At 40.8% G+C, this 13,654-nt stretch overlaps 1 protein-coding gene across 5 annotated transcripts in view; it reads right to left on the bottom strand.

Moving 5' to 3' along the window:
- Positions 1 to 2,500: 2,500 nt before the first annotated feature.
- The window catches only part of BORA (BORA aurora kinase A activator), a 30,922-nt gene continuing 19,768 nt past the window's right edge, over positions 2,501 to 13,654 (bottom strand). For 4 of the 5 annotated variants that reach the window (XM_045588692.1, XM_036455702.2, XM_036455705.2 and 1 more), the window contains 3 exons: positions 12,199 to 12,797; positions 4,401 to 4,532; positions 2,501 to 2,806 (listed from right to left, as the gene is read on the bottom strand). In XM_045588692.1, coding sequence (XP_045444648.1) covers positions 2,711 to 2,806; positions 4,401 to 4,532; positions 12,199 to 12,797 — 827 coding nt within the window. In that variant the 3' untranslated portion in view covers positions 2,501 to 2,710. The remainder of the gene's footprint in view (positions 2,807 to 4,400; positions 4,533 to 12,198; positions 12,798 to 13,654) is intronic. The other variant, XM_036455704.2, reaches the window with a different exon arrangement.

Below are 13,654 nucleotides of genomic sequence, written 5' to 3'. Positions count from 1 at the left end.
ACATAGTGACTAATGACTTTAATGGTTAGTGTGCTGGGGGACAGGAGGAGCTAAGTATTCATTAAGGATATTTTTTGTTCTTGGGATCATGTCCATGCAGCATCCACTTACACTGCCGCCGTTTTTAATTTCCTCAAGAAATAATTTTTGGGCCGAAACCGGTTTGGCTCAGTGGTAGAGCATCGGTCTGTGGACTGAAAGGTCCCAGGTTCGATTCCGGTCAAGGGCATGTACATTGGTTGCGGGCACATCCCCAGTAGGGGGTGTGCAAGAGGCAGCTGGTTGATGTTTCTCTCTCATCGACGGTTCTAGCTCTCTCTCTCCCTTCCTCTCTGTAAAAAATCAATAAAATACATTTTTTTAAAAATTAATTTTTGGAAGGTTGTAATAAAAGGTGCAAAAAAAAAATTAAGGCAAAATGACACAAAGTTACTAGGTCTTTATTTCCTAGGCCTGCATATGAATTTTTACTCATTTATGAATCAGAAAAATTTTAAAAGGTAATTTGTAATAGCCAAATATCAACAGTACAATTGAAATTTCTTTTAAGACCCAAATTTTTTAAACTTAAACTTCTAACGCCAATTCTTCAAAATAGACTCGCCAAGGCAGTGGTATTTTGTAGAAGAGCCACACTGAAGGGGCCAAAGAGCTACATGTGGCTCTCGCGCCGCAGTTTGCTGACCACTGTCCTAAGTCTAAAGCCCTAACAGGAACGCCATTGTCACCCAGTTCCCACTATTGATCCTGGTTCTACTCCTATTCCTCTCCCTAGCCAAACTGACTTGGAAAGGATGTCTTTACCCTAGGGATGGAGAATATTCTGGGCATCCACATTTACCCACTAAAGAAAAAGTAATATATAATATGAAGATGCTGATAGTTCTACCTTTCTAGTATTTATACTTTTTAAAGTAGTCACTGGGCCAGTTATCACTGGAACTAAGAATTTCTACAAAGAAATGAACAGAGTCTAAAAATGAGAAATTTTAGAAACCTGCCTTACCTCCTTCCTACCTCTTGGATAAATTTGTTTTGTATCTAAATCAGATTTACTTCTTTCACATAGGTTATAAATTTAAATTCATCTGTACTTACATGTACAGTTCTACATGTTCTCAGAACTGCTAAAAGCAGTAAGGCAGGCTTACATTAACCCTGTAGTGATACTATTGTATAATAATTAGTTGGTTATTAATGACTAGAGACCTGGTGCATGAAAATTTACTTGGGGGGAAGGGGTTCCTCGGCCTGGCCTACACCCTCTCACAGTCCAAGATCCTTTGGGAGATGTTTGACTGATGGCAGGTCTGCTCCCAGTGGGAACAGGCCTAAACTGGCAGACAGCCCTCTGGCAGCCCAGGAGCCCTCAGGGAATGTCTAAGGGGAGCTGGTCTAAGCTTTTAGTCAGACATTCTTAGCACTGCTGTGGAGATGGGAAAGGCTCCTGCCACTGCTGCTGTGCTGGCCAGCCATGAGCTGGCTTTTGGCTGATCAGTGCTCCCCCTGTGGAAGTGCACGGACCACCAGGGAGCAGCTCCTGCGTTGAGCGTCTGCCCCCTGGTGGTCAGTGTGCATCATGTAGACCAGTGTTTCCCAAACTTTTGACATATGTGTACCCCTTCTATAATTTTCGTAACACCGAGTACCCCTCGTACTCATGAGAACGTAGAATTAGGCGCAGCTAAGCACGGTGCAGTGCATATCCCCACCAAACTCTTCCCGTACCCCTGGGAAACACTGATAGACCAATCGTTCCTGGTTGATCTGCCATTAGAGTCAATTTACATTTTACCCTTTTATTATATAAAATGGGAAAGAAGCCAAGGGAAGTCAAGACATTGTAGGCATGTCATTTGTGCAGCTTCACCAGGAAGCTGCTGCTTTCACTCCCCAGTGAACCACCAGCTTATTTCCTACAAAATATTGGGGGAAGGGACTGGACAAAGAAAAGATAGCCTCATGTCCAGTAAAGTTGGGGTGACACAGGGAAGGTGCTTATCCATTACATGTGGAGACAGAAATTTGGGTGTGGCCACTGCAAGTGCATGAAAATTTGGGAATACGTAATACCCTACACAGTTCTTTTTCTTTGCTCTTGGCATTCTCTTGGCCCTCCAGCATTCGCCTCTATGGCCCAGGGCCATGGGGACCCCATATACAATGGACAGTGGGGAAATAAGCTAAGCTAGGTAGTTGCTGGGCTGCACCTGGCTCCATCATAGAAAGGACATTGACATTGGCTCTGATTTTAGCTCTACTGAAGTCCTAGCTACACTTCTTTTATGACTGGACAAGGGTGTAATTCCACAGAAATAAAGCTTTCTATCATATCTCGTCCTCCTGTGGAGGCCTCTGGTAGTTCTTACTCCAGCAGTACCCCAAGAACCCCACTTCCACAAGCTACCAGGAGAGATGAGGCCTTCCCTCCAACCCATTATGACAGTAGGATATAGCAGTCAACATTCTTAAGTTTTTATTGTAAACACATCACTCAAGGTTAGTACAAAAATATTTATTGACAAAAAATAAACTTGTACTTCAGCAACTTGTTGAAAGCTCCAGGTGCTTTTCTGATGTTCGTAGGTCACTAAATTAAGTCCTTGATATATCACATTGAGGGAAAGAAAAAAAGCTATGCTTATTGAAGCAATTTTCCCCAATAATAATCATAAATAATAAGCAAGAAGAAAAATAAGCGAGGAGTTATTCAACGGTAGTCTTTGGTTCTGAGAGAGGTGCTCTGTGGACTGCTGCATTGAGGATTTGCTGCTTTCCTCCAACACCTCTGTGTCTTATGGTCTTGCTGTGAATGAAGAAAATACCTTATTTTCAGTTTAAATAGGACTGTTTGAGGATGCAGCTATTATTAGAACTTTTAAAAACCGAAATGCAGATTCTAAAGGGTTAGTGAAGATAGGGTTTTTTACTAATCAATATTTATAATCAAAAAGTACTTCCTCTAACTCATTTTTATTTTTTTATATATTTTATTGATTTTTTACAGAGGAAGAGAGAGGGACAGAGAGTTAGAAACATCAATGAGAATCATCAATCAGCTGCCTCTTGCACACCCCCTACTGGGGATGTGCCCCAAACAAGGTACAGCCCTTAACTGGAATCGAGCCTGGCACCTTTCAGACCGCAGGCTGACGCTCTATCCACTGAGCTAAACCGGTTTTGGCCTCTCTCTCATTTTTAAATGGACTATAATCCCATTGTAGTTGTGACTCCATATTGTCTTTTTTTTTTTTTTTTTAAATATATTTTATTGATTTTTTACAGAGAGGAAGGGAGAGAGATAGAGAGCCAGAAATGTCGATGAGAGAGAAACATCGACCAGGATGTGTCCGCAGCCAACATACATGCCCCTGACCGGAATCGAACCCGGGACCTTTCAGTCCAAAGACCGACGCTCTACCACTGAGCCAAACCGGTTTCGGCAAGTCTTTTTTTTTTTTTAATACATATTTTATTGAGTTTTTACAAAGAGGAAGAGAGGGATAGAGAGTTAGAAACATGGATGAGAGAGAATCATCGATCAGTTGCCTCTTGCACACCCCCTACTGGGGATGTGCCCGCAACCAAGGTACATGTCCTTGACCAGAATCGAACCCGGGACCTTTCAGTCCGCAGGCTGATGCTCCATCCACTGAGCCAAACCAGTTTCCGCTCCATATTAAGTCTTAACTCTCATTTGGAAAATTCTCTTCAGTAGCACACTTGCTGATATTTACTGTGTTTATTAAACTAGCATACAAAAATTTAAAGATTCTCCTGATAATGCCTGAAATTATGATGGGTTTCTTCAAATGTTAACATACAGTTATAACCATCCTATCTAGAAGGTTCAGTAAATGTCATCAACAGTATTTTTGTATAAATTATAAGTACTTTGAATATAAGATACTTGTTCTCATTCAGCATCCAAAATCTATATACGGTAGGCTTTTGAATTTGAAGAGCCTTTATCTTTGAATGTTCTTAATTTAATGCACAGTCTCTCAATTGTACTCTTTCCCTCTCATAATAAAAATTCTTTTTTACATATGACTTTAAGACAATATTAGAGGCAAAAACCTGAGTTTCCTCCTCTTTGGACCTCCAACTCCTAGTCCCAATTAGGTTTAAGGAACTGATTTCAAGGACTAATTCCAAAGTAGGACTAATTCTCCCTCTCCAACCTCTTCTTTACCACTCTCAAGCAGAGTTAGGAAAATGAAGAGTTTCCATTTAAAAATCATCTTCACCTGCTATTAAATGACCTGAAAGATTAGGTATAAACATGATAGTCAACAAAATTTTAAGCAAAATAGAGGAGAAAAAGTAGAAAAAAAAAATCTCATTTAGTGAACACTTAGGACCTACAACCACATCAAGCTTTCTGTTTTATTCCATACCTTTATATTAAAAACTTGAGGTTTGGTCTCGACTTCCAAAGTTTGTGCATCGTTTTCCTTGTAGTAACTTTCTGCCCCAACCGTATCCATAATATTGCTTCCGTAAGTCTGTGTATTATAGCCACTATCCATCTGACAGGAATGAGGAGGGGGAAAAAACACACACTAAGAATAAATTGCGAACTAATTCACTTATCCACAAAATTTATCTTGAGGAGTTTTTATGTTTAAGTAAATTTATTTAAAAATATTTAAGTGAATAGTTACACTATCACAACTGTAATAGTTGATCATAGTGAATGAAACCTAAAAATAATTTATAAACATAGAAGGTATTTCTACATAGAACTGGTTCTTCAAAGTAGTCAGTTTACTATTTTGCAATTTTCTTTAGAATCAGTGAATATGGCACTAAATATGCTTTCCAGTTACCTTGAGATGACACTCAGTAGATGAAAGTGAGGATTACAATCAATTTCACCTCCAACTCATTTACCAAGCTTGTCTCCAAATCGCTTGGTTGCATCTCTAAATACAATCTACCTTTATGAGTATTCAAACTTCAGTTTTGGTACATATATTTTTATTGAGTGCCTAAAAAAATGCTAGGCCTTCTATATGGCACTCCACATCATACCATTCTTATTTTCTCCTTGCTACAACCCTTTTCGTGGATGAGGAAGCTAAGACTCAGAAAGGTTAACCTTCACATGTCAGGGAAAATGAGGTAATAAAGACTGAGGCTCCCAAGTTCCTGTCTACCACACACACTGCATTTACCTGCTGAGCATCAAACACCACAAAACCTAAGAAGGATTCACCTTGCACTGAAGCCCGATTTTGCACATTAGGATTAGAAAGAAGGGAAAGGTGAGTACTTTTCGCCCCCAACACAAGTATTAGACTAGCTGAGAAAGAGCATTCTATCATCTTAAGAGAAATGTTTCTAGTTTTCAGGGATGGATGTGTATGTGTTCACTATGGAGTCACGTTCCATTTGGAAAAAACCCTTGTGATGTGTAAAATAAAAATCTTGTACTACATCCCAGAGGAAATACCCTGTTCTATCATTCTGCAACTGTTTGGTCAAAAATGTAATGATCAGATTGCCTCTAGACACTCTGCCAAAAACTCTTCCTTTTATTCACCAGTGCAAAGTAAATAGCTTATAAACGAAAAAATAATTGAATATATGAAGAAAAAGTTAATTGTCCAGTGGAGAGCAACTACGGCACACCCGAGTTTGTCCCACCCTGGAGGGACAATGATACCCATAAGATGGTGGCTGAACACTGCTCTCATCAAGACTACTGCTACTGCCATGCCTACTATGTATCAACCAGATCATAAAGATCATCTCCTTACTCACCAGAAAAGGTAGGCATCAGCATCACGTTAAAGCTCAGAAGATGAGGTGCTCAGAAAGGTTAACAAGTCAGGCTCTACTCACTGTTAAGTGGATCTTGTCTTAAGATCCCACCAGCCATAAATAACTTTAGTTCAAATTTAGTTCTGATTATAATGTTTATATTCTTCCAGTTGGACTGTGCTGCCTTTACTTGGTGTCTCTACTACCAGTCATGCTACACAGTGTTACTAAATTTATTTTTCTCCCACATAAATCTGATGTGGCTTTCTATAAATCTTCAAGGTTCATAACTGACAATAGCTGTGGCTTACCAAGTGTTCCTTGAAATCTGGCTTCAGCACTCTAGGCCTTTCCTCATCATTCTCATCATTGTCTGTCCCTCTTGCTTGCTTGCTACCTTCAGTCTCTCATTACTTATTGAAAATGAATGCTCACATTAAACAGTGATCACAGCATTATCCTATAATCCTACTACCATCCCATCTCTCTCTAAAATATATATATATGCAAAATAGTGGGGATGTCCTAACAGTCATGACCAGCTCAGGAGGAGGTTGTGTGCGCAGATGGGAGGGAGGGGACTCCTTGCCTTGTGATGCAAGTCATGGATGGCGCAGCGCAGCCCCCGAGTGGAGAGGCGGGAGGACGTGGTGCCCAGGCCGCCGGCCCCAGGAGCCCTGGGAGCAGGAGCTGAGAGGCTGGGGGGGTGCCCAGGCCTCCACCACCGCCCAGCCTGAGCAGGCCCACCTCTACATGTGAGCTGCAGAGGAAACATCTATTCTGAACACTCATTGGCTAAGCTCCTGCAGCGTTCTTAATAACTTGGGTAATAATCCAAGAAGGTGATCTAGGGTTTTTCCACCGCATTTCTAGAGTAAAAAAATGAAGGTTCACTGCTAGAGGGGCTAAGAAATGCCACATCCTGTCCTAGTCAGTTTGGCTCAGTGGATAGAGCCTCAGCCTACAAACCGCAAGGTCCAGGTTTGATTCTGATCAAGGGCATGTAGCTAGGTTGCAGGCTGCTTCCTGGCCAGGGCCCAGCTCAGGGCTCATGCAGGAGGGAACTGATTGAAATGTCCCTCTCACACTGATGTTTCTCTCTGTCCCACTCTCTTCTATGCTCTCTAGAAATCAATGGAAAAATATCCTCAGGTGAGAAAAAAGAAAGAAAAAGAAATGTCATATCCTATGAAAGACACATCTTGAAAATGCCTAAAGAAAGTTGTCATTTTTTCATGGTAAAGGGACTGGAGTCTGTGTTGATGAAAACACCTTGGCGGCCAGCAGTGGCAGCAGCTACAGGGTGATGGGGGTGGAACCTTGTCCTGATCAGCCCGCAGAGGGAGGCCAGACTGCGGTTTGGGCCCGCTCCCCGCTCCAGGTGGACATCCTCTGAGGGCTCCTGGACTGGGGGTAGGGTGGGCTGAGGGGACTCCCCCTAGTGCACTAATTTCATGCACCGGGCCTCTAGTTCTATATCACATGTGTCAAACACAAGGCCCGCGGGCCAAATCCGTCCCGCCAGGCCTTGCAATGTGGTCCGCACCGCGCTGTCATCACTGCACTCCGCTGCGTTTCCATCACAATGACAGTTTATGACTGTTCAGTAAACCATTCTGCCCGCGATTTAGGCTGGATTTTAGATTTTGGCCCCTTCTCTGATTGAGTTCGACACCCCTATTCTATATAATAAAAGCCTAATATGCAAATTGTCCCCTCAACTAGGAGTTCAACTGGGAGTTCAACCAGGTGGCGGCAGCAGCGGCAGGTGGCCAGGGGATAGGAGGCCACAGCCAGCAGCACGCAGCCAACAGCTGCTTAGGCCCCTACCCGTGCATGAATTTAATGCACTGGGCCTCTAGTTTTTTAAATAAGAGGGAACAAGCTCAAAGAAGTTACTTTCTGAAATTGATAGAATAGCTGGGGGGAAAAACTGAAATCTGCCATCTGGGTTCCCCATGTTCTTTAAAGCCATGTGAACTCTCCCCACCCCCAGTTCCAAATAGTTGCAGTCACACCCATCCTTGCTCTCGGCCCTCTTCCTATAAAAGTGGAAGGGGTACCTCTGCTAATCCTGCTACTAGAGCTCTAGATTCTATCCCATCTTGCAAGCTTCGGCTCCCTCATATATAAAATGATCACTGTTTTACAGATGACATCTATTACCATCTACTGTAAATTATCATGAGGAATAGATTCTGGCCATAAAATACTTGAAAAGGACACATAACTGATACCTATTATTAATTATCCTGCCAATTTCTAGTTTTCTTTGTTCCTTTTACTCTTATCCATCTCTCATTCATATATATATATATGCTATTTTCTCCCAGCTAAAGTAAAAGCAACATAAAAAAGAAAAACTACAAAAATGCAGTTTTGAACTGTAATGTTCTCCCTAGCTATCATAAATCTAAGGTCTTTAAAGAAGTTATTGACACATATTTTCCATTACCTTCCTTCCATTTACCTTTTATCTCCCACCTTGAGGTTGCTCACTCACCAATTACTTCTTTTATTAATCCAACAGCCACTTTTCAAGCCTTACAACCCTTGCCTTTGTTTTGTATGTACAAGTATACCTCAGAAATATTGCAGGTTTGGTTCCAGACCACTGCATAAAAGTGAGTATCGCAATAAAGTGATTGTCATCTTTTTGCTGATAGAAGGTCTGGTCTTCAAATTGTAAAAAAAAAAAAAACACCCCACAATATCTGAGAAGCACAATAAGATGAAAGTAGGACCTACTAAGTATTCTTTTCTCCTTAAAAATTCCATCACACTTCACTTTCCTAGAACCCCCCACTTACTCTCTGGCTGGTCATCATCCCTTTCAGGGACTCTGCTTCCTTTATCCATTTCCTCAGTTTTTTCCTCAGGATTCTAAACCTTTGTTCTCAATTTATATGTCCTTCTAGTTGAACTTATATATGCACTCATTAGGCTTTCATTTCACAAACATTTAATGAGCTGCTATTACATGCTAAGTTACATGCCAAGTTTTTTTTTTTTTAATTTTTTTTTAGTAACTTCTGGGATAAAGAGAAACACATGGTTACTGTATTAACAGTCTGATTGAAAAGAATGCAAAATGTCCATGGAATTAGGAAAGCACATAATGAGACATGGGTCGGCTAGTGTAACCGGGGAAAGCTATTCTGATGACATGACCATTAACTTGTAAACTGAAAAATAAAGAGGAGTTAAGTAAGTGAGATAGGAAAACAAATTCTATATTGCATGCAAAGGTTCTTCAACAAGAAGGAACATGACTATTCAAAACTCTGGAAAGCCATTGGGATTGACAAAGACGGAAGGAAACAAAATGAGGCTGGAAAATAAGGCCAAGGCCAGACCATGCACCGCTCTGCTAGCCATGCCATATATTTTAAAAACAATACCAAAACAAAACAATGCCCCCCCTCCCCAATTCAAAAGGATTATTATATAAAATTGAGGAAACTTCCCAAAAGTTAGAAAAGGAGATAAAAAATAGTGAAAATTTTTTCAAAAATTGAAGAATCAATAGGAGTTCAAGAGATAACAGTGACAATAACAGAGAAGAAATCTAAGATATTACAAGAAAAGATCAATAAGTGAAGGGCATGAATTTACCATTAAGAGCCCTCTGCGTACCAAGGATAACTGAAGAAAAGAAACGCATACCAAAAAATCACTAGAATTTCAAAACACTGGACAAAGATCCTATGTTCTGGGGGATGGTGGGAGGGGGTGGGGTTTGAAAAGATATACTAGTATACAAAATATAAAAGTATTGCACTGGTTTCAGATTTCTCACCAGCAATATCGAACAGAATCAATGAAACCATGCCTTCAAAGTCTAAAGGAAAAGTATTTACAAACTAGTGACCCGATGCACAAAATTCATGCACATTAAAAAGGAATTAATTAGAGGAGACATTTTAATATTGCTATTTGCCCTTTCTCTGTAATAGAAGTGTCAGAGATGAAAGAAAATTAGTAAAGTGTGTATGAAAATCTCCCTCCTGTCAGAGTCGGGTGCACCACGGGAACCAGAGTCAAGTCCCCACCCACCCATGTGTGCCTCAAAATTGTATGAGACCCAGACCCGGCTGGCCCCATCCCTGTCAAGCCCTGCCAGTGCCAGGGCGGGGAGCGTGGCCTGAGGTCTCCCATCAAGCCCCACCAGGCAGGGAGTATGACCTCAGGTCCCCTGGCATAGGCAGCAGCAGGCAGCCAACAGCTGTCAATCCCTGCAAGGTGGGGGCAGGGCCTCATGTCCCCCAAACTGGTGCCAGGGCAGGGCATGCAGTCTCAGGTCCTCCAGCCTGGTGCTGGGGTGGGGGTGCGGCCTAAAGTCCCCCAGCCCAGCACAGGGCGGTGGGCAAAGTCTGAGGTTCCCCAGCTGCAGGCACTGGCACCTGAGACGGTAGGGTGGGCAGCTTGTCCTTCTCCAGGGCGCAGGCACAGGCACTGGCACCCGGGACTGCAGAGCAGGTGGCTTGTCCCTCTCCTGGGCAGCAGATGCAGACACTGGTGCCCAGGACCACGGGGTGGGCGGCTTGTCCCTCTCCCGGGCCACAGCCTGGCTGTTCCCCATTTCTCTCTCATGAGCTCATTTGTGCTTGGCTTGTCCCTATTCCTCCCTCTCCAGTGTTGAATGTCTGAGCTGTTAAGGTATAATGGCGTGAGGACATGATGACCATTTGCATATTAGCTCTTTATTATATATTAGGATGAGAAGTCCCAAAATGAATTGAAGTATCCCTGCAGGTATTCATCCTCTTCCTAGAGTGGATGAAAATTTAATTAGATAGGCTTCCAATGGCTAGGATGGTATATTTCAATGAAACTATTTTATAATCTTATCTAATAAAGAGGGAATATGCTAATTGACCCTCACGCATCACAAAGATGACAGCGCCCAAAGCCAATATGAGGGAATATGCTGACAGCCACACCCACAAAGATGGCGGTGTCCACAGGCACAAGGTGAAAGCACCCAGTCCCCTCAGCCCCCTCAGGCCAGCCTGAGGTGCAGGCAAGCCTTGGATGGTGGCTGCCCAGGAGCGCAGGGCTGCCTAGGGCTCAGGTAACCAGGGCCGGCCAAGGCTTGTGCTGCCGGCAGTGGCAGTAGCAGAGGTGTGCTAGGGCATCACCTGCCCCTGACTGCCTGGTCACCTTCTGCCCCTGAGGGGTCCCGGACTGTGAGAGAGGGCAGGCTGGGCTGAGGGATCCCCCCTCCACCCAGTGCATGAATTTTCATGCTGGGCATCTAGTTATTCTATAATGCTGAGGAAAGCAGAGAGGTAGTGAGAAAAATAAGCTTATAATACCTTTAAACCAAGTTTGTATGTGCTTTTTCATTTAAGAATCAACTTTAGAAGCTAAATTGCTAGAAATAATTCTAGAGTTATTTTATTATTATTATTATTATTATTATTATTATTTTTAGCAATGATCCAATAAGTCAGGATATACAGTTTAGGCACAAAAAATATGAGCGAAATATTATATTTAATTTGGGGTCATTTAGGATCCCTCCATGAGTTTTAGATTTTAGCATGACAAAACTGATAGCACTAAAGCATTATAGGGTTGTTGTGAAAATTAAATGAGAGTACCTGGCATACTGAAACACAGCATAAGTAGTATTTATTGCTATGAGTCAGTATAAACTTGGATTAAATTATATGAACTCTAAAGCCAGAGTGTCAGGATTCAAATCTTGGCTCTACCACTTACTAGCTATATGGCAATTTACTTAACCTCCCTGACCCTCCGCTTCCTCATCTGTACAATGGGAATAATTTCTCACCTATTTCAAAGGATTGTTGTGAACATTATAAACAAATTAACACATTCGAAGTGCTCAGAATTATTTAGGCATATAGTAAGAATTACCTAAGCATTATTACTATGAAAAAGCAGATAATAATTGCCTTTCTGATTATTTTAAAGTTCTTTCAACATTTTTAGCTAAAAAATATGACAATTAATGGAACAAGTGGCTTTCTGAAAATAAGTGCTGGCTATGAAGTCAAATGAATCATACTGTCCTGTTACCAGATACTATAAAATTAAAAATTTTGGTTATGAAATCACATTTTTTTAAAATACCAAAAAAATACATAAAAGTGCTCTAAGCTCAACTTTTTTCTCACTAAATATTACAAAGGAAAACCAAAACTGCATTTTCAAAATACAAAAATGCTATATAGGAAATTGAATTCCTATGGCACTAGTTCCACATGAAAGATTAATCTTGCTTCTTTAAAAAAACAGAGCTGCTTGATTTCTTCTCTGCTCTCATTGTTTCCTACTCCAAATAAATGCTATAGTCCTCATATTTAATGCATTTACTGTCTTACCACAGTCTTAGAAAAGAAAGGCTTAAAGAACACCAAGAGAGCAAGTACAGAACTACAAAATATGAATATACTTTACCTGAATGTTACTGTTTTCACAAGGAATTACACTGCTTTCTGCAAGAGGTGACATACACATATGAGAGTTTTCAATGATTCCACTCAAGGAATCAGTCATGGGTGAACTCCCATTATCCACCGGCTCCTTAATCCATGTGTTCTCATCTGCTGTCTCTATAGGATCAACCATATCCACAGTGTTATTCTCCTTCTCACTTTCAACATCCTGTAGCAGTGCTAGGACTTTTGCAGAAGCACTGGACTGATTTTGTGTAACGGACATGGAAGTCACTACTAAACATGTGCCATGAGAAGCATCGCTATCCGACTGCCGCAGGTGGATGCCAGTAGTGTCCATGGCAGGTGATGAGGCATCTGTCGAAGGAGCATTTGCTTTATCTTCTTCATCTTCACTGTGAGCCTCAAGGGTAAAAGGTATTTGAAGCAGTGAGGTCCGATATTGAGTACCATCTCTATACATCTCAAGTCTCATAGGAGACCAATTTTTAATTGGTGAGCAGCCATCTATGTAAGGACTTCTGATACATGAATTACTAATTCCATTAGAATTTATTCCAGATGAAGCATCAGGAGAATGAAAAGTAAGCTTCCTTTGTTCTAAAAGATTGGGAGAAGAAAATTATATCATAAAATCATAAAAATGGAAAAGCCATTCCTTAATGGTAATCATGTTTCATGTCAGAAAAAAAAAAAATAGATTCCTATTAACAGTTGTGTTGTTTACTGAATAAAATTCTGTTGTTAGAAATAGCACCTGGCTTACTTCCATATCTTGGCATATTGTAAATAACACTGCAATGAATACAGGAGTGCATATATACTTTCAAATTAGTGTTTGGCGTTTCTTTGGATATATACCCAGAAGTAGAACTGCGGTAATATTTTTAATTTTTTTAAAGAACTTCCATACTGTTTTCCATAGTTACTGCAGCAATCTGCATTCCCAGCAACAGTGTTTGTTGATTTACTGTTAGCCATTCTAACAAGTGTAAAGTGATTTCTCATTATGGTTTTAATCTGTATCTCTCTGATGATTAGTGATGTTGAGCTTATTTTAATATGTTTATTTGTCATCTATAAGTCTTCTTTGGAAAAGTGTCTATATATTAACTGGATAAAAACATCATCTTTTTTATGTTGAGTTGTATGAGTTCTTCATAAATTTAGGATATTAACCCCTTTTTGGATGACTGGATGTATCATTGGCAAATATCTTCTCCCATTCAGTAGGTTATCTTTTTGTTTTGTTATTTACAATAGCTAAGATATAGAAGAAACCCAGGTGCCTATCAACAGACGAGTGAATATACACAGCCATAAACAAAAATGAAACCTTACTAATTGTGACAGCATGGATGGACTTAGAGGGTAGTGAAGTCAGTGAGTCAGAAAAAGACAAATACCATGTGATTTCACTTATATATGGAATGTAGAGAACAACATGAACAAAGAAA

This window comes from Pipistrellus kuhlii, unplaced genomic scaffold (assembly GCF_014108245.1).
Source record: "Pipistrellus kuhlii isolate mPipKuh1 unplaced genomic scaffold, mPipKuh1.p scaffold_m20_p_3, whole genome shotgun sequence".
NCBI lineage: Eukaryota > Metazoa > Chordata > Mammalia > Chiroptera > Vespertilionidae > Pipistrellus > Pipistrellus kuhlii.
Note: the sequence above shows the minus strand (reverse complement) of the source record. Positions and strands in the feature narration are given on the sequence as shown.